Here is a 21533-nt window from a genome sequence, read left to right on the forward strand (position 1 = left end):
GAGACATTGTCCATTTGTCACCAGTTAGTGCACAGTGAAGTAACTCAATCTTGTGATACTTCCTATCTGGCAGAAGCTTTCTCCTCAAAAGCATTTATTTATTCTCTGCCTGGTGAAAGGAAAAAAGACTAGTGCTAGGCTCCGTGGGATTCAGAATGAAAAGAACATGTTTTCTCTCTCAGCAATTAGGACATCATAAGGTAAATCACTGCAAGATCAGCGATGCAAGAATGGAAAATAAAAACTGCAGTGCCCATTGAGCTTGACATGTAACATTTTTTATTTTGTGATAAAAATGCTTCCATATAAATTTCGTCTTAACTACTTTTAGAACGAAACTTTGAAAATTAAAAACAAATTGTGCATTTTCCTTACTATGTATAGTCAGGAATATGCAGTCATTTTACTGGTTATGGGTTTCTCATACAAACAGATATCGTATCACTTTTATGAGAAATGTACACAAGGAAGAAGCCACAGTACCAAGCAGTTATGAATGGGAGCCTCAGGGCATATAAACTTGTCCTCTCAAACAGTCATTATACATTCAGTATATTAGTTAAGGCCAAAATCCCAAAACCACCTGCCAACAGAACATTACACCTTTGGTTCTTTTTTATGCAAGAATTATGAACTAGCAAATTTAATAAGATGATATAATGGACTTGTGCATCATAGCTGACTGCTTACATAAAATCTTTAGCTCTCAGTCTTTCTTTCCCTCAAACCTCTCCCTCCCTTACCAATATGTAAGTCAGAAAATGACACTTAATACAAAAGAAACAAACAAATAAAAAACATATCCCCAAAGGCAGACAGAAGAGGAATCAAAGGAAGAATTCATAAAGATAAAACAAGAATGTGCGGGGCACAGAGGGTGACCTATACCTGGCATAAAAGTTGTATCCCATACAAACTTAGTCTCCAATTCAGCACCCATGTGAGAAAGTGATTCTCCATCTTACCTTCTCTTTTACTAGGTACTATACAACTCAAGTGTTCTCACAACCTAAGCAATTGATAAATTCTGGAAAGGCAGTGTCTTCCTCCTCATCACTGAAGCCTGTTGTCTGTAATGGCAGCTTTCACATTCATTTCCCCAAAACCCAAAGAGGAACAAGCAAGTTAGGCCTACAGTGTGCTTGCAGATGGAGAAGGCTACAAGGGATCAAGCTACTGGATCAGAGGCTGACACTCTGAGGAAGAGGGGCTGGAACGGGATGACGGAGAAGTGCAGATGTGTGGGGTCCACAGTGATCCATGTAGATAGGTTCTCCCCACCTGTGAATCAACAAATGTGTCCAAGGATAAAGAGTCACCATTTAGAATGATAAAATACTACATACTATGAAAGGGGCTGGTAGAGTTGCCGTGTGAGAGAATAAAATACAAATGAACAAACAATCTGCTTATATGAGGGAAAAACAAAATTTTTTTTAATTCAATGAACTGGGGCAGGACTGGCAAAATCCTTTGTACAATTCCATGCGAACAGACACACAGGGTTTCCATACGAAGTCACAGACAGATAAATCAGGTAAATGGGAAGAACTGAGGAATACTCCCAGGCAAGGCAGGAATGAAAACTATCGAAACCAACACGGAGTAGGCAGACCACCTATTAATATCTACAAAACGGACCCAGAAGAACTAATTTTCCATGTGCCATGACATCATAGCACCGGGCGGAAGTAACAGTGTGGAGACAGGACCAGTTGTTAGCTGACTCAGGCAGAAGAGGAAGAAAAGTATTTTTCTCCTCTTTCTAGCGTTGGCTAGAATGCTTCGTCCTTGACAGAGGGTCAAAAAAGTTGCCAACACCACAAATACAGGAAGCAGACTCAGGTGAGATACAATCACAATCTGAACAGGAGGATGACAAGACAGTGAGTCTGTAACTGTCCATTATCATCTAGAAGGTGACTCTATGAAAGGAAAAGGTCCCTGATAAGTGTCCATATTAGTTCCCTAACAGAGAATCTCATGATTGCTTGAAAGGAAAAGAAATGGTAGCAAAAAATAGCAAAGGCTACCTCATAGTTCCTCCCCTTCCAACCTTCTTGTAAGCCAACATTCTATTTCCCACACTCAAACACAGAAAACCCACGTGTTCAGTGAGAACCTACTAGGTGCACCAGTAATCAGACCCTACAGTATGGAGGGAAGCTGGGTGAAGGGGCCTGGGATCAGAAGGAATGTCAGGAAGTAGAGACTACAGCCATCTGACTAGCGGAAGACGACTGTCACGGGGGGCCCTTGTGCGGAGGAAATTTCACTTCTAAACAGCGAGGGAACATTGTTTGAGACATTTTCTTCTTCGAGATATGTGGAGGGGAAGGCTCAACAGCTAAGATGATCTTCATCTGCTGGATGTGTGAGTGAAGCAGGCCGAGCGTTCTAATATCAGGGAACAAATGTGTTTCACACTGGCAGTCAATGGAATGCTTGGCAGGGACGGGTCAGTGGGTAACCACTCCTTGCATGAGTTACCTTATCTCTTGGTCATTCCAACATTCCAAACCTTTGTCTGTTTGGGTTTTTGAAGGGCTCATATTACCTACACTGCCAAGGATAAACCTTCACAATTACTAGGCCCACAAATGGAAAAAACAACAGATTCTTACTCTTCTTCCTGGTAAGGTTTGTAGGAATCCTGTATGCAGGCAAGAGAATTCAGGGGCAGCCTCTTGAATGGGGTCCTGGTCCCCTAAATGGGTTCAAAGAAAAATATTTTGCTCCCCTTCTTATTTTAGGAATGATATTATGTAGGAGAATGCACTATGTCCATTTTCTAAAGAAACATACTTGAAAGTTTTCTGCTGAGAACCATAAAAGTAAACCCCGTGAGACTCCTAGGGACACTGGGAAAAGAAGGCTGCAGGTGCTTTCCAGAGCAGGAATGATTAAAAGCACAAAGGTCCTGCCCTATAACATGCAGGTGGGGTTCCAGCCACAGAGAGGTGCAACAATTACAGCACCAAGTGAAGTCGAAAGACTTTCCAAGGATGAGAACAGAAGATAGGTCAATTCCGGCAGAATTCCAGGGCACAACTCCCAATAGGACTCTACTATAGAATCTTCTCATGGATATAGCAATAGCCCCCAAGGCTGAAAATACAGTCCAAGCTGCAAGAATGTCTACAACAGGCATCAATCTTGCTGCCCACGGTGAAGAGAGGAAACACGGTCCCAAGTCTTGTATTCATCTTGCAATTCCATGAACCTGGGCTTGATGGGCAAGAGATTACAAGGAGCCTTGTCCTTTCCCGGCTCCCAAAACCCTGCAGATACACAGTGAAGCTAATAAAATTGCTTCCTTTGCATCATCTACAAGATAAGAGCACCTCCTCTCCCCTGCCTCCGGAAGCTGGTTCCAGAGATTTCTTCATTTCTCTCCCGGACGACCTTCATTTGCTCCTCAGCAGCATTTACGATAGTTCTGTCCCTACGCTGGAGGCAGAGTGTTTCATGCATAGACCTGCATGTTGCTGCGTGGTGGCTCAGACATGTGTGCCCCAGGTCCCCGCTGACCTCCTCCAGCACCCCCAGGAGTGGGGCTGGTGGTCACATCTGACCAGTCAGAAGCAGAGTGGGGGGATGAACTTGACCACTGGTCAGGAGACTCTGGGGATGGTGTCAGGTAGGGATGCTCACCCTGGAGGTGACCACTGTGACTGGGCGTTCTCTCAGCAGCATTGGAGGAAGCATAGCTATGCTGTGAAGGGGGTGTGGGATACTTGCCCACAGAGGCTGGAAAGGGATGGTAGGCTGGGAGAATGGTCTGAGCAACCTGCCCTTCCTGCTGGGGCATCATGGCAGTGGGAAAAGCCATACTGGGCAAACGAGCCATTTCTGGAATCTGATACATGGTGGGCAGGGTGCCTGCAACAGCTGGAGGGCAGCTGGATGGAGGCTGGGCAGCCCCGGCTGGTTGGGCAATGCTGCCTTTGGGGATTAGCTGGAAAGTCACGATGGGGGGCAAGGGCTCTCGAGGGGCAGGTAAATGCTTCCCTTCAGGCGGCCTGCTCTGGGGAGTTATGCCAGGGTGAGTGCCCTCAGCTGGAGCCAGGACCATACCAAACATCTCGTTGTACTGGCTCTCATTCACCTCCACACGGTTCATCCAGTCCGCTGGGACAGTGACTGGATGTAGCCTACCCAAGCTCCCCGCACTGCCACTGCCTGGGGGGACAATGTGGTGGTGTGACAGCAGCTGGCTCACTGAGGGAAGCACAGTGTTGGCCCCGTGAGCCAAGGGCTGCATCTCATGAAGGTTAGAGAAAGACAGTGCATGCTGTGCATGGACTGGGGCAGGGGGGGCAGCAGTGGCCAACACAGGGTTGGGTGAGGCCTGTAAGATTCCGGGGGATGTAATCATCGGAGAGGATGTGGTATCAGAAACATATGTGTGAGGAGATTCTAGGGAATCAACGGGGGACAGAGTCACTGAGCTCTCAGACAACTGGCCCTTGTCACTCAGAGACTTCTTCCTCCTACTCCCCTTGGCATCCTTGGCCTCCTTGGCAAGGTTAGGGAGGCTACAGGGCACAACGCTCTTGGCATTGGGCCGTCTGGACTTCTTGCCCATCGGGGTGTGCTTCAGACTGAGAAAAGATCTGTTGGGTCCACAGATGACAGGTGAGAGAGCAGAAGTCAGCACGGTGCCCGGAGGGCTTGGGGTCACGTTGTACTCATCCAGCAGGCGCACAATGTCATGGTGCATGCGGTCCCGAGCCACGTCCCGGGGAAGACGATCCATGTGGTCTGTGATGTCCCGATTGGCAAAATGGTCTAACAGGATCTTGGCTGCTTCATAGCTCCCCTCCCGGGCAGCGAGAAACAGAGGGGTCTCTTCCTACAGAAAAGGCCCACACAGAGCACATTTTAATAACACTCTTGAGAATACAGCAGTGTCTCTCAATCTGTTTGTCAGCATCCCTTTAGACATTTTTTCCTAACTTCCTTCCCGCATGAAATTTTTTTTTTTTTTTTTTTTTTCCGCATGAAATTTTAATATCACAGATAAAGTGTATAACTACCTACGTACTGAAGGGATATCTGGACTTTATACATAAAGAAAGTTAAGATTATTTTACCCTTCCCCAAGAACCAATTTTGCCCCATTGAGTGCTACATCTCCTTAGTGGGGAACACGTGAGATAAAGCATGTCCCCAAGCCAGAAATTCACTTAAAAGAGTACTGAGCTTATCAAAATAGGGTTCTAAAAGGAATAACAGGTAGAAATAAGAAAGGTATGAGGGGGAAGAACCTAAAGCATTTATAGAACTGGGAAAAATAAGGGAAAGTAAAAGAAAGCAGAGACAAAACATCTGAGAGAAAGAACTAACAGAAGGGAAAAGAGGAAATGAATGAGAGAAGATAAGATGAGCAAGAGAGGGGAAACATGACATAAAACTCAGAGGAAGAAAAGCAAACAGGAAAGCATCATGGTGCCCAAGAACAGGGGGGAAAAAGTATCAAGAAAACAAATAAGAACAAACAAGTGAAAAGGAAGTGAGTGTGAACAGAATGAAGACCAGAAGAAAGGGAAATGTCAAAGAAGAGAAAGGCAGAAAGGGCTACACCAAAGTTATTGACAGGAGAGCCTGATGCAGACTGAGTACTGAGTAGGCAGAGGGTCAATCCTGACACTTCCCTGGTTAAGCCCAATACAAGCACTCCAGCTCTCTGGACCAAGTTCCAATCTGCTTCCATCTTTGTCTATCCTTATCACAAGAGGAGCTACAGGAGAAAAGCGAAGGCCTTATATTCTGAGGCACTGCTGTGCCTGCCGTCCAGCTCAGAGCCCAGACTGTACCTTGTTGTCCTGCATGTCTCGATTGGCCCCATTTTTCAACAGCAAAAGGGTCGCCTCCACATTATTCACAGCAGCTGCCCAGTGAAGAGCAGATTTTCCTGCAGGAAGAAAACATTTTTAGGGCTTCCCTGGTGGTGCAGTGGTTAAGAATCTGCCTGCCAACGCAGGAGACACGGGTTCGAGCCCTGGTCCGGGAAGATCCCACACGCCGCAGAGCAACCAAGTCCGTGCGCCACAACTACTGAGCCTGCGCTCTAGAGCTTGCGAGCCACAACTACTGAAGCCCGCACGTCTAGAGCCCGTGCTCCGCAACAAGAGAAGCCACCGCAATGAGAAGCCCGCGCACCCGCTCGCTGCAATTAGAGAAAGCCCGCGTGCAGCAACAAAGACCCAACGCAGCCAAAATTAAAAACAAAATAAGTTAAAAACAAAACAAAACAAACAAAACATTTTTATAAGCAGACAGAGCAGAAGGACATGGCCTACTCTTACTATCGGGAAGCATCAGGATTTGTACAAGGAAACCTTGAACTTCTCAGACGGCAGTAGGAAGCCAGTTCTCTCTGGGGGCCCACAGGAAAAACCCAAGTATTCTATTAATTTTCCCCTATTCTAGAAATACTTCAGTACAGGCTGCCTTGCCTCCAGAAGACCTCTAAGTAAAAGGATCATCTGTCTATGGTACCACATCCCTCACATGGCAGAATCTACCCTGTCACACACTGAAGGCAATAACCTACTTATTTATTACAGGCCAGAACGCATAGTTAGAATATCTCACAACCCTCACCTCCACAATGAAGTTGGCTCTCATATCCTCATCTCAAGAGTGGTATGCCTGGGAACGTACACAGGGAAACCTTCCATAGACCTGCTTTGAGATCTGAGAACCCTCACCAAAAATCCCTTCCCAGCTTCATCTACGGACCTCCCACTGTCTCAGATCTCTGAACTCAATATGGTAAAAGGAAGAATGAATGACTGAATGAATCTTCAGTGGATTCGGATCTGGGACAGCTCATTAAGGATCGTGCAACAATCTTCCTCCTCAGAGGCTTGCTTTGCAGGTAGGAAGCTGAACCCCTGCTTCTCATCCCTACCGTGGTCGTCCACTGCATTCACATCGGCTTGGCAGTTGATCAACTCTGCCACCATTCCCTCCACAGCTAGGCGGGCAGCCAGGATCAGGGGTGTCGTGCCATCGTTCATCCTGGCATCTAGATCAGTTACTCGGTTGCGGATCAGTATCTAGAACACGAGAAAGCACAGAAAAGGGAGTCACCTGGATACAAAAAATAATGAAGCTAAGATAAGAAATAACAGCATCAGAGCTGAGGCTACACTGTAAGTCCCTGGAGTACAGGGAATGTCTTGTTATCTTTGTGCCCACGGTTCTACCATGGTCAGTCAGTAAATATTTGTTGAATGCATGAATGAAGGAGTAAACGGATGAACGAAAATACAAGTAGGTGCTCAAGCTTTACAATGGCTATGTAAACTAAGGTACTTCTACTTTCTAAAGCAAAAAGAGGGATGTGGGAGAATACCACAACCTCAGTTATGGTGTCTAGGTTAAGATGATACAGCATGCCTCCAATTTCCCCATCAGGGTAGAATAATAGGGCATCAGGGATACATTATGAACTCATGTCAAGAAACCCGCCAAGGAGCAGCTGGAAGCCCATATGGTCAGATATATCTAGAGGGAGAAGCTGACACTAGTCAGAGGCTTCATAACAGGTATCACTCCCATCTGATCTTTTCATATGGGAGGCATTTTGCCACGTCAGAAACAAAACAACGCTAAGCAGGGATTAACAATCAGAAGACTGGTGTTATCTGCTTTTGGCTCTATGGTTTCCTGGCTGTAAATGGTCAAGTCTGTTTGCCTGCCTCCCTTTTCCTGCTTTCCCTTTTCCTTTCCAGCAAGCAGGACTCTATCATCTGCCTTATTCTCTCAAAGAATCATCGAACAAATGTAATGGGATGTTAAGTGCCTTAATAAAGGGAAACTATACTAGATCCATAAGGAACCAGCTCTTTCCATGTTCTTTACCTGGAAGACACCTTGGGCATCAGCTGCCACGGCAGCATGGAGAGGGCAGCGGCCCATGTTGTCCTGGGCGTTGGCATCTGCACCTGCATCCAGGAGGCGCTTGGCGGCATCGGCCCTCGAGTAGCGGGCTGCAAGATGCAGGGCCATCTCACCAGTCCGGTCTGTCTGGGCTTGGAGGCTGGCACCCTGGTAGACCAAGTCTGTGATGATGTTGGCGGAAGAGTCCTCTGCATCTTCATCTTCATCACTCATATCTGAGCTGCCTCCTCGGAGAGAAGCCAGCATCAGTGGGGTGCACCCATCTAGAGGAAGGGAAAATTCCAGAAAGTATTCGAGGAGGGGAAGGACATTAATGGTCCATTAACCCTATTGTTGTTCAATGTGAAGAAAATTATTCTTTTGTGAAAAAACTCTGTGATTCTTGTGGTAATTGGCAATTGACTTTTCCTGGATAACATCCTTTCTGTAAAGAGCAGCTATTCTCTACGTTAAACAAGCTTTCCTGTTCAAGTTCCTAAGTGCTATGTTATTTTAAACTGGACAACTTTTAAAAATAGCCAGTATTAATAAACGATGTGCACGAAGGTACGAACTAAACAAATTCTCTATCCCTCTGCTTTGGAATATTATTTTTTTGTCCTACTAAAATCTATCCCAAATAATCAGTCTGTTTGCTGTCGAGCATGCTGTATGTGAAGCAATGAGAAATCCTTCCCTCTTTCCTCATATAAATTCATAATTTCTGCAAGCCTGTGTTCCTTAAACATTCATTTCCTCAAGCCGATTTCCAATCTGTGAAGTCAGAAGGGAGCATATCACCAAGTGGGACAAACACAGGGATAAGGTGGAAGCCAGGGCAGGCATGCACAACGAGAAAGGGGAGGCTTGCAGGTGCTGACCTGGGCCGCGGACGTTCACATCCAGCACATCCACCTCCTGCTCTGCCTGCGGAGGAGTGAGAGCCAACGATGGTGTCCTACGGATATCTGCAGCTTCAAGGTGCTGCTGTGTCCATGGCCGTCGATCGATGGGATCGTCTTCTTCTGAAAGTAAAGTCTCATCTTCAGCCTGAAAGGAGAAGACAACTCTCCCTATCAATCCGGCCCACGCCAGGAGCTGCAGACAAGGAGCTAGTCCAGAGTCTCCCATCACTTCTAATCTCCCACCCAGTATTCTCTGTCCTCCTATCGAACCTTCCAGATTATTATCCACATTGGCTTCCCACTGCTCTCATGATGTGGCTCCTGTTTACCTCTCCTGCATCATCTGTACCACTCTCCTAACCTCCCCAATCCCATACTCTAGGCTTCAGCCTTACTGCGTCACCTATATTACCTACCTAACATGCCATCTACAGATCCCCAAAGCACCATTTTCCTGCTTCTGGGCTTTTGCCTATGTTGTTCCTTCAGCCTGCCATGGTCTCTCCCAATTCTTTGTCTGACTAACTCCTGTCTACCCTTCAAGTAGAAAGCAGACTCTAATTCCTCTTGTTGGTCCTCCAGAGCACCCTCTGCTCACTCCTCTTAACTGAGCATGTGTTAAGTATTTACATGGCACTACACGGCAGTTTCTACCGCTCCCTGAAAGGTTCCTCACAACAGGGAACAAGCCTTGCTCACGGCTGTCTCCTTGTACCCTGTATTTAACCCAGTGCCCAGCACAGAGCAAGCATTCAGGAAGTATTTATTGAATATTATTATTATTATTATAATTTTAAAACCAGCTGCCCTTTATGAAGTATTTAGTATGTGACAGAAAATAGGGAAGGCAATTTACACGTACTGCTGTATTTAATCCACACAAAACTCACAGAGGAAAGAATTATTATTATTTTCCCTATCTTACGGATTAAGGTAATTAAATACAAAGAGGTTAAGTAATGTGCCAGAGTTTTGGACTTGAATCCAGTTCTGACTGGAGCTAAAGCAATGTTCTTAACCATCATGGTGTACTTCATGCCTGTACTCCTCAAGCACTTATCTCCTCAAGCTGATTTAGACCATCCTTGGATACATGCACATCCCAGCCATGTATATCTACGGGTGAATGGTCTCCTTTTTCATGTCAGACTCAGCCCACTGTTTACCTCTTACTTCTATATGGCTTTAGTTTCCAGGGCTCAAGCTTTGAAGCCTCCGAACTCAGTGGTCATTGGCTCTCTTCCACTGATTAGTTCCACCTTCCCTTCCAGAAGGAGAAGTACCCAGAGAGAATAAGGGAGAGATCTAGCCATGAAGGAAATTGCTATTTACACACAGTAGTCCTTATTCAAGTACCATCAGCATGACACTCGAGGAAGGAAGCATCTTTGTTTTATTATTTTTAAAGAGTTCTTTTTGAAAAACTTACACAGCTAACCCAAGGCCACCAGTGACCTAGAGATTCCTGCTTTTTCAGACAACCTAGGATAGCCTCTGCCTGGGCAACATGTAAAGAATATCACCCTTTTCTCCCATGCATGACGCTCTAGATAGCAAAGGACAGAAACACGAAAAGTGAGCAGATAATGGATAACAATGGTGGTTCTCCCATGGCTAGCTTACCTTGGCTTTCTTTGGCTGGGGCCCTTCATCGTCGACCCAATGTTCACTCGTTCCAGAACCAATTAGGTTAGCCTCTGAGACTTGCACTGAGAGATTTCTGATGTGACGGAATTATGAAGGTGTAAAATAAGGGCAGATGTTATATCATAAACGAACATAGAAGTTTTCAATACTTTTTCTACCATCACACACTCTCGTGGCTATGGTCAGACTTTCAGGGCCTTTGGCCCAGGAAAAATGGGTAATATTACATCCCATCGCCTGAGGAAATATCCTTTCCTTTCCCACTAATCAAGAGCTGACAACAAAAGTGTGCCTGCCTCATCACAGAAGCTGAGGACCACTGTGATTATATGTACAGAATTGAAGCATCCAGACACGTATTTTATAGCCACTCAGTAGGCATCGCGAATCATGGTCAAGCGTAATAACACAGCATGGCCAGAGCTCAGAATATAAAATCATGATTCAACAAGATCTGATTTTCCTCTTATCCATGCTCATTATTACTGTGAAGGGTAGCTTGTTGGCAGACTCCCTTACTTCAGCCCCACGGCATCCTGTCCCACTGGCTCACGACGTTTGTGATTGCTGGAGTCACGGCGAAGGGTGAAGCCTTCAGGCAGCCAGAGGGAGCCATGCTTACGCTTTCGTTTTGCCATGATCACCCCCAGCAGGATAATAAACAAGACAATAACAACAGCAACAGCAAGTAGATAGATAAGCTGGGTGCGTTTTGGGGTCAGAGATTCACCTGAAAGTGCAGAGAGACAGGGAAAAGTGATGAATGAAACATCCAACTCTCAGTATTCCCCCTACACTCCTTCAGAGAACAACTCTGACCTCACCAGCCCTGAGAGATAGAGAGCCGCACATTGTAAACTATGCCTTGTTCTTTCTGCCCGCAAGTGACACCTTTCTCCCCATACTTTCCCCTTAATTCCAGTGCTACTCACTGACAACAGACACAAGGGGGTACGACAGGGTCCCCTGGATGGCGTGAGACGCCAGAAGAGCTGCTGCTGCATCCGTATTCTTGAAGCACTGGTCTGAGTCTTGGACACACTGGCGGTTGTCGATTTCCAGGAATACCTGAGAGCTGTGGGAAGCCGAGGGGAAAGAGGCAGAAGGGAAATGGGGAGAAAACGGAAGGGTGTCAGTCCAGGAATCTGAGTTGGAGGGTGACATGAGCCTTCTTCCTCACCCTCAGCCTCAGGCTCTCCACCTCTGGACGCTGCCTCCAGAAAGATCTCAGAAGTTAAGATGTTGTCCGTCTAGATCCTAAACACTAATTCTCACTTGGGAGATGTCTCGCTATCCTTGGTTTGGCTCAGTCTAAGCGCTCCGACTTAGGCAACATAAGACAAAGTGAGAAAATGCGGTGAAGCTGTCTTTGGTGGGCTTCTCCTACCCATTCCAACGTACTCAAAGGTACATAGAGCCACTCTAAAAATACACCCCTGCCCCTTGTTTTTGTTCCTTACTCTCCTTTGTCTCTGCATCTGTACTTCAGCTAGCTATTGAATTGAACACTGTGAGATACACTAACAGTGTGGTGTGTGAATGACAGAACATCTGCAGAACATCACCGCTGTCAAAGAGACATAAATGAAGGGCCTTGAAAAGAAGGCCAGGAGTAATACAAAGAGGAGTCATTACTAGAGGGATTTAAGGTAACTCTGGCAAACGGTTAGAGATTCTAGCACTTGAGGGGCCATCCTGACATCCTGCCCCCCACTTGCTCCAGCCCACTTTTCAGGATCCCCAAATCAAGGCAAACCTTTAGCACTAACGGTAAATACTGGGATCACGGGCTTGTGTTACTTGGTCTGGCTGTTCTTTTTCTGACCTTTCATTTTTATAGTTGCAGTTATGACTTCTGTGTATCAAAGCGCTCAGCTTGATAAAATTAAGCTTTAAGAAGTTCAGAAATTTAAAACTTACCCAGCCACTTCCTGTTCTTGATCGCCTGGAAGGGACCTGCGCGCCAATCTCTGCTTCTTCATGGCAGCTGACTTTTCACCGTAATAGGGGTAGACCATGAGGTCCCCCCGGGCATCCCGTTTGATGCGTAGGTTGGTGTGGAGCAGGGTGCCCAGTGCACGCAAGAAGCTGCGAGCATCCTGGAGCAGCTGTTCAGGTGGCATCAGCACCACAATGACCAGGGTACCCTCTGCCAGGTTTTCTGGCCGGTCAGCAGCACAGTCCAGCCCATCCCAGCCACACTCCTCACTGTTGCATCCCTGGTCACAATGGTTGTCTTTGAAGTGGTCTGCACAGTATTTGTCATATCTAGGTAGGGGGAGTCAGAGGAGGAAGAGAACAAGGTAAGGGTCTCAGACCAGACCGGAGCTCTATTTGATTTCCCCTTGGAACTAATGTGGATTTTCCTACCCATTTTCTATGGCTCAGATTAGATCCCGAATGTCCCATGAAGCCTTCTGCGACTCTCCTATCCCTGTCTTCTTAGAGTATATATAGTCTACACCCCTTAGTGTCAGTGAGTGCTCTCTGAATGAGAAACAAAACTGTACTCACTACACTCATGGGTCCCCAGACAACTCATAATCTTGTTAAATCTACTTGGTTCATGCTTCCTTTATTTTTTTTTTATCCATTGCCTCTAGGCTTTCAGAAGTACAACATGACTCTAGAGAGTGCTTCCAGAAACTGGATAGTAGCCCTGTACCATCAAGAGATGCTGTACAGTGGACCATGTTGATATGGCCCAATTCTTTTCTAATCAAGATTGAATCCCAGCTCTGGAAGGTATAGATGGGGAGCAGTGTGTCCCACACAGGATACCAGATCTAATTTGTACAGTATCTTTCAAACACTGGGGAAAGGAAATTGAATCTCAAAGCCCGGTGATGCAAAAATCATTTTATTTCCACTCTCCTCTCCTCCCCCACTCCCATCCATTGATGGTTCCACCACCTAGTAAAACTTGTGCCACTCTAGCTCAGGTCAGGAGTAGCTGTATGTGCTTTGGCAAGTTCTTGAACCTTCTAGGTCTCAGTTCCCTCACCTGTGAAAGGTCATTAACAATACCTATGCCTCACAAGGTTGGTGAAAATTAATCAGAGTTAAACTAAATGGGATGACTAAATGGAAAGTCATTATGTAACCCACAAAGCCCCCTATAACTGCAACAATGAAGACCTGGAGGGTTAAGTTGCCTAAGGTAGCTTGCGCTTCCTGATAAACCTGATGGGGAAACCCTGTCTTAGGGAAAGGAATGGGGCAAACAGAGAGAGGTACAGACCTTTCCATCCATCCTGCAGGCAGGTTATGTGAGAGGCTGCCTGAGAGTGGGTAACAACACTTCCAAAAGTTATTTCCCCCAGGAGGTTCTGAGAGCAGCAGGCGAGGAAGCAGAGACAGGCAGAGAGAGGGCGGCTGTGCAGTGAGCATTCCTGCCCCTCTGTCAGCAAGGGAGAGCACAGGGCAGCGTGCGCTGGGACAAGGCTGACACCAGGAAGGAGAGGGCCCCAGGGCACCAGTCCGAAAAGCAGAGGCAGCTTGGGCTGAAGCACTGGAGTGGTTAGGAGCAACAACAAGAAACCGAGGTATGTTAGTGACAGTGTCCCTCAGTTCTGGGGACACTGGATGCTTACTTGCACGTCTTGCTGTTCCTCTGGCATTCAAAGTTGTCAAACAGGCACTCAGCCGTGTTGCACAGCTCATCACACTGGTTGTTGATGTAATCCCAGCAGGGAAGCGGGGAGGAGCAGTTGGCCCAGGGGTTCTCCATGGTGAGGGAACAGTCACCCCCATCCCACTGGCAGGCATGGCTGTTGCAGGCCTCATCGCAGACGCCATCCCGAGCTTTGTCGGCACAATACTGGCTCAGACAGGTGGCAGGAGGGGTGCTGGTGGGAGCTGTGTAGAATTCACAGTGGCTGCCCCAGAACGGCGGAGAACACTTGCAAGAGTAATAAGGAGGCTGGCGCTGAGGGTAGCAGCTGCCCCCGTGCTGGCAGGGGCTACTGGCACAGCCTGAGTCGCAGTCCTGGGGGTTGGGGCAGAAGCAGCGGGGTCCTGAGGCTGTGTGCACACACTGCTCCCCTCTCCTACACTTCACTTGTCCACAGCTGCTCTGGCATCTCGCCCCAGAGAATCCCTGTGGAAATCAGTGAACGAATGAGAATGGCAGGCTGACTCTTGAGGGCATGCCCCATTTTCCCTCCCAACCCCCTCTCTGCCACACCTCTAGGGAGGTAAAGGCTAGACCCTTGGCTAAGATCCCTCCATGTAGCCTCCTAGACCAAGTTCTAGGAAGAGACCTCTTCAAGTCAACCTATAGGTTAGGGCTGGCGGTTCCATAGGATGAATATAGAATTTTCCCACTCTAAGAGCTCAGTTCTAGAAATGAAGTCAACAGTTCATGGTAGGATAAGAGTCAGGTGACACCGTATCTATTAGCACCTTTCCTAAGCGTCATTAGATCACTCATACAGTGACTTTATAGGGGAAAAACCTCACTTCAGAGTATTAGGTGTCTAAAAAACTTTCCTATGCCATTTCGTTCCTGGCCTTCTCGCTCAGTCCAGGCCAAGGTTACTGGACAGGTTTCCTTTTGGTACCTCTCCACACATAGTGATCTGTGTTAGAGAGGTGTTAGCCTCTGGCAGTAGCAAAAGTGTTTGCACAGCAAATGGCTAACGTTAGGCTTCCTTCTAGTTGAAGAAGCAGCCTGCTCTCAAATAGTCCCCGCCAAGGAATGTGAGCAGGGTGGCATTTCCAACCAACTCTCTCCCCATCTGGGCAGTAAGACTACCCTCCAGCACAAGACCCAGAAGCCAGAGACACCAGCCCTCATTTCAAGGGAACATTCCATTGCCCTTGGTGCTTCTGAAGATTGACAGTCACAGATCAGGGAGCTCACTGTTTCTGGAAGTCTTTTAACAGTTCTAAATGGAAAACTGAAGCACTTTCTCCTAAACAGGCTAAAATCAAGAAACGTCCCCACCAAGATAGTTCCCCACAGAGCTCGGAAACACCAAGTTTAATCTCAGCTTCGTCACAGACTGTGTGGAAGAGAGCATCCTCCTTCAATAGGCAACACGGCACTCACCGGGGGACAACGACAAATGAAACCATCAGGCATGTTGCTGGCCACAGCACAAGTCCCTCCGTTCAGGCAAGGCATCTGGGGACACACATCGACGAACGTTTCACAGTGACGACCTCAGAGTAGAAAATGAAAGGGTGTTTTAAAAGGCAGAAGTAGTAACTGCAAGTTACAGAACAGAACACTCCTGGGATGTGGGCCAGTCAAAGGATTAGAGAAGGAGGGAGAGGTATGAGAATTAAGGTCTAATCCTAAGGGAACAAAAGAGGATGAGGAAGGCACTCATTGGATCTTAACATGCGTGGCCCATCACCGACTCAGGGCAGTTCCCTCCTCTGTCTTATCTACAGTAATAAGCACATACGTGCCTGAATCGACTCACAAAACAAGAATCAACTCACAAAACAAGACTCACAAAACAAGATTTTTTTTTTTTAAAAATGACTAATCCCTCCAAAAACAAAAAGGAAAATGACATCTAAGCTTTTTCTGAAGGCACTTTAGCTTTCATGAGTCAAAAGAAACATTCAGCAAAAGTGTTCACTGCATTTTAACACCGTCTATTCCATAAGAGAGGCTACACCAGACCAGACTAAATGGTGATAAACATATACACACTACTATATATAAAACAGATAACTAATAAGGACCCTACTGTATAGCACAGGACACTCTCTACTCAATACTCTGTAATGACCTATATGGGAAAAGAATCTAAAAAAGAGTGTATACATGTATAACTGATTCACTTTGCTGTACAGCAGAAAGTAACACAACGTTGTAAATCAACTATACTACGATAAAAATTAAAAGAAAAAAACTAAGAAAAAGGGTGATTTGCAGTTTATAGCGAATTTTCATCAGTGACGTCTCTTTTCAATCATTTTCTAGCCTTTCTGTAACCTGATTGGCACTGTTTCAAAACACAGCTTAATATTCCCAGAGTTAATGATCTCTAGGCACAGTTCAGTTCTAAAACAGAAGGTATCCTGAGCCCACTGTTCCATGACAAACTGAACTAAGCAAATGAAATCATGGGGGGGCGGGGACATGGGGCAAGGATTCAGGCCCCATCTGGCCTTCAGGCACTTGGAAGGGAAGAGATGGCTTTAAAAATTAAAATGCAACTAAAATAGCAGTAATTTTGGCCAACCAGAATAATGAGGCAGGAGTTACAGATGTTTGTTTCTTCAAATCACAGCAGCAGACAATAAGCAAGAGCAGTCACCCCGTTTGCACGGGGCTCAGGGACTGATGGTCCCTTGATGTTCGTCTCAGCATCAGCACCCCACCATAATCGCCATCAATGAGTCAAAGCGTTTTTTATTCACAAGGGTAGAAAATGTAGAAACACCACTTCCTGACTAGGGGACCCCAATTCAAGGTGTCCTCCATTCCTTCCTTCATCTATTTCCTTCTTTCTTTGTAAGAGCTTATCATCGTTTCCAAATAAAGGAAGCCTCAGATGTAATGAAAGGAACAGGAGTCAGTTCTGCTCTTCTGGCTTCTCAAGCACATCATGACCGATATGAGACTACAGACCGATTGTTCATATTCTTTCTGTCCAGGGTTGCCTCGAAGGCATGATGTTCATAACGGATTGTTTCTCTTTTGATAATGTACCTAGGCATCTTCTGTATTTCAAAATCCATCCCATTTTTAATAAAATTCCCAAGTTCTTAAAGGTAGCACACCTTCAACATTGGAAGGAAGAATGTCTGGATATAATAGGCTCAGAATGTAGCAGAGTCCAACTTGCCAAACTATTAGTAAGTAGACTACTGCAGACTCTCATCTGACTCCCAAGGAATACTTACTTCTACAGCATAAGATTCGGATGGACCCCAGAAGTGCAAAACAGATTTCTGAGTATCTGATGACATTGCCATATTTAGACAGAAACAACTATTTTAGCTCCCCAAAGTCATCAAGCTGCCCTCCTCCAGAAATAATTAGCAAGTGTCTATGATAAAGTCCCTATGCTGAGGCAGGACTTGGTCATCTTTATAATCTGTGAGGAACGCAGCCAAGTCTTAAGACGGCAGGTCATACTTGTGACTTCTGAAGTTTTCCTTTTCAAACCCTCATCAACCAATTCTGGTTAAACACACCCCAATTTGGATCTACTTCCTTTAAGTGTCCTAGAAGACCCTAAGCCTCTCTGGATTCCCACAGAGGTGGAAAGGTCACAGTGGCAGCAACTACCCAGTAACTCAAGTCACTACATGCCAAAGGAGGCAGGGTGATGAAACCAGAGTTAGATGTAAGGTTCCTGAAAACAAGATGTTATTTTGCTCAGATGAAGAGTTCTGGAGATGGATGGTGGGGATGGTAGCGTAACAGTGTGAATGTCCTAAACACCACTGAACTGTATACTTAAAAATGGTAAAGATGGTAAACTAAGTTATGTGTGTTTTACCTCAATTTAAAAATGTTATTTTGCTCAACTACTTCCAACATTCTATTTCTTTTTTTTTATATTTCTGCTACAATATGATATAATGAATGTATAACAAAAGAGACAGCATCTCTCAGGAATAGCAAACATCGATGGAGCACAGACCTAAGAAAAAATTGGGCCCTTGAATTAAGCTGGTCTAGTTTTTCACATATGAGAAAAGCTTCACTCGGGTCTGGGATGTGTCATACAGGACCCAATTTCCTCACTAAACTCCCCCTCCGAGGCAGAGTGGCTGGGGAGGCTGGAAAGTCGCTCACCGGTAAAGGCACTGCGGCAGACACACAGGTAGTCGTTGGTAAGCTGTATGCAGTCTAGGCTGCCCTCAGAGCTGCAGGGGTTGGAGAGGCACTCGTTGATGTCCCCCTCACACCGCTCTCCAGCAAAGCCAGGCAAGCAGCGACAACTGTAGCCCCCAATCCTATCCACACACTGACCGCCATTAAGGCAGTGGGGACCCCTGGCACAGTCATCGATGTTCTCTTCACAAAGCAGGCCTGGACGAAAGAGAAGAGAGAGAGAAAATCATGACAATCCTTGGAACGCTGCTTTCCAGCAAGGGAGAAGCACCCTTGTTGGCACTTTCACAATTAGTCAGGCTACATTCCTCAGTCTGCGGTGGGAACTTTTAGGTCAGGCAGGGCAAAACACACTCTTGATCAAGGGCAGCTGCTATCCTCTTGGTCAGCAGTAAGGAAAGAATGTACTCAGGGCTTCACACGTTTTCTCCCACACAACCGAAAGAAGCAGCTCACTAGGTAGTAGCTAGCATTATTTCCATTAATTTATTCATTTTGATTCAAAATATAAAAACAGTTAAAAAATAGCAATAAATAAATAAATAGATTACAGGTAAGAATTGGAAGAATTCTTGGTAAGAATTGGAAGTAAATTTTGAGTGACGTAATTGACTTTTCCTGTAAAATAGTATAAGTGCACTAATATCTTGTATTGAAAAAACAGAGGGGAAGTATCCTGTGGAGAGCTCAAAGGTTATTCCATTTAAAACAGAACTCATTCAATGTGCTGTAGTTGTAAATGAGCCATCAAGCATGAGTATCCGTAAATATTTTTGAGAAAGAAACAAAAGAAATCAATGACTATTCTAGAAATGATTTCATGATTAATTCAAAAAATTGCAAAAGAAAGGAAAGCAGTTCTGTATTCCTACCACTTGTAATAGCAAGACTATTGGAAAGAAAAGAAAAATGTAAGAAAAGGCCTCATTTTCAATAGCAGTAGCAAAAGATAAAATACCTAAGAATAATCTTAACAAGAAATGTGCTACACCTACGTGAAGGCTTTAAAATAGACCTGAAAGGCTCAAAAGGAAACTTGAATAAATGGAAAGACACTATGGTTTGGTTAGGAAGACTCCTCATCATAAAGATGTCAGTCTTCTTTACACAAATTCATAAATTTAATGTGACTCCGATAAAAATACTAACAGGATTTTTAATAGACAATCTGATTCTAAAATTATATAGAAAAACAAACTATAACCACAGCCTGGAAAACTGTGAAAAAGAAGACCCTTAATATTTAAAGCAGAGAGGCATTGATAAATTAATAGAATAACAGAACAAAAAGGAAAGCCCAGAAAAACACCCAAATACACATGGGAATTTAGAATTTGATAAAGGTGCCATCTCAAATCACTGTACGAAAGATCAAATATTCAGTAAATTGTGTTGGGACAAATCAGTAGCCATATGGAAAAAGTTCTCCAGTATTCTAGTACTTGAAGAAAATATGTGAGAATTCCTTTATAATCTTAGAATGTGAACAGTGTTGCTGACTAGGATTCAAAACACAGAAACCATTAAAAAAACCCTGATAAATTCAACCTGATTAAAAATAAAAATCTCTGCATGAAAAATTCCCATAAAGAAAATTAAAAAACAAAAAGCAATACATCGGGAATATACTTATATTTTGTTTCATAGACATCTGTTTTCTGTAAAATATTAAGATAAACAACATAACAGGAAAAAAGGATACAGATATGAACACAGAAACCATAGAAAAAAGAAAACCAAATGACTCTTAAATGAGAGTATGTCCATTCACATTGAGGAGAAGCCCACAGGTTTGCTCATACAGTGCAATTCAGTAATATCAACCAAAATTACAAATGCACCTATTCTCTAATCCAGCTATTCCATTTCTGAAAATTTATTCTACAAATACACTTACACACATGCTAGACAATTCACATTTCTATCATTAGGGCACTGGTTAAGTAAAATATGGTATGCCCATAAAAGGGATTTCTGCAGAATAAAAAAGATTAAGGAGGTTCTATATTTTGATATAGAAACATCTCCAATTAAGTTAAAAAAAAAAAAACCAAGTGCAAAATACTGTGTCTAATCTATCTTCGGAGTAAGAAGTGGGTATTAAAAATATCTTTGTCCTTGGCTTCTATATACATAAAGAAACTCTGAAGGATACATTAAAAAAAAACTCAAGAAAGATACACAGAAAACTAAAGAAAAGTGGTGTTTACTTGTTTGTGAGAGAAGGAGAACTAGGTATATGGGAAAGAGATTTTTCACTGTATGCTCTTTCTACGTGTGTGTGTGTGTGTGTGTGTGTGTGTGTGTGTGTGTGTGTGTGTTGGGGCGGGGGGTTGTATAAAATTGTGGACCATGTGCATACATTACCTATTAACAAACAAAATCAAAAATTGCAAAGTAAAAGCAAACCGGTATGTGCTCCCACTCTCATAGAATATATGGTATTCTATGGACTGCTAGTAAAATGAACACAGATGCTTATCCTCCCATCAGAATAGAACCAGCAGTCATGAACAGACCTATCAAGTAAAAGAGAGGTCAACCTCAGCCTGAGGCAGAAGAACTATTACAGTTAGTTCTTGACGTGGGGGACTGGAGGCAACCCAGGCCAAGATCCAAAGCTCAGGAGTATAGAAAGAAAAGCAATAGTGGTAACTCTAGCAATGAGGCTGTGGGACTTGAGAGTCCTCTGGAATGTTCACCAAGGGCCAGAGAGAAATAAATACCACTCCACATATCTAACCAAACACAACAGTATAATAACTCAACGAGTTCTAAGTATGACAAACTCAAAGAGATCCACACCTACACACATCACAAAAGACAGAGAATTTTGAAAGCATCAAGAGAGAAGAGACTCATCATGTACAGGGATCCTCAATAAGGTTAGCAGCTAATTTCTCATTAAAAAAATGGAGGTCAAATCACATGGGATGGGATGACACACTCAAAGTACCAGAAGAAAAAGACTGTTAATAATAATAGCAAAACTATCATTTCAGCCATCCTTAACAAATGGTTAGAAGAGAGAAATTTCGTTGCCTTATGAAACGATCCATTCTAGGACTGATACCTCTAATTAATAAAAAGTTAACGGTAAAAAAAAAAAAAAGTTAATGGTATAGCAGAGATTTTAGTGTAGATGAATATCCATGTGCTTGCCTACATTTCCCAGTCTCCCTTGAAGCCAGGTTGAGACCATTTTACTACTTCTGGCCAGTATACTGTGAGCAGTAGTGATGGGTGTCACTTCCAGACTGAGGTATTGAAAGCTGCTGCAT

The 21533-nt window shown here is 44.6% G+C and overlaps 1 protein-coding gene across 1 annotated transcript in view; it reads right to left on the reverse strand.

The window, feature by feature from the left end:
• Positions 1 to 240: 240 nt before the first annotated feature.
• The window catches only part of NOTCH2 (notch receptor 2), a 177485-nt gene continuing 156192 nt past the window's right edge, over positions 241 to 21533 (reverse strand). The window contains exons 23-34 of the mRNA XM_079932106.1: positions 18214 to 18450; positions 15499 to 15611; positions 14039 to 14544; positions 12366 to 12713; positions 11378 to 11520; positions 10965 to 11175; positions 10422 to 10518; positions 8775 to 8943; positions 7876 to 8177; positions 6920 to 7067; positions 5820 to 5917; positions 241 to 4855 (exon numbers count right to left, since the gene is read on the reverse strand). Of these exons, the coding sequence (XP_079788232.1) occupies positions 3467 to 4855; positions 5820 to 5917; positions 6920 to 7067; positions 7876 to 8177; positions 8775 to 8943; positions 10422 to 10518; positions 10965 to 11175; positions 11378 to 11520; positions 12366 to 12713; positions 14039 to 14544; positions 15499 to 15611; positions 18214 to 18450 (3761 nt within the window). The 3' untranslated portion in view covers positions 241 to 3466. The remainder of the gene's footprint in view (positions 4856 to 5819; positions 5918 to 6919; positions 7068 to 7875; positions 8178 to 8774; positions 8944 to 10421; positions 10519 to 10964; positions 11176 to 11377; positions 11521 to 12365; positions 12714 to 14038; positions 14545 to 15498; positions 15612 to 18213; positions 18451 to 21533) is intronic.

Source organism: Stenella coeruleoalba (assembly GCF_951394435.1).
Source record: "Stenella coeruleoalba genome assembly, chromosome: 1".
In the NCBI taxonomy this organism is placed as follows: domain Eukaryota; kingdom Metazoa; phylum Chordata; class Mammalia; order Artiodactyla; family Delphinidae; genus Stenella; species Stenella coeruleoalba.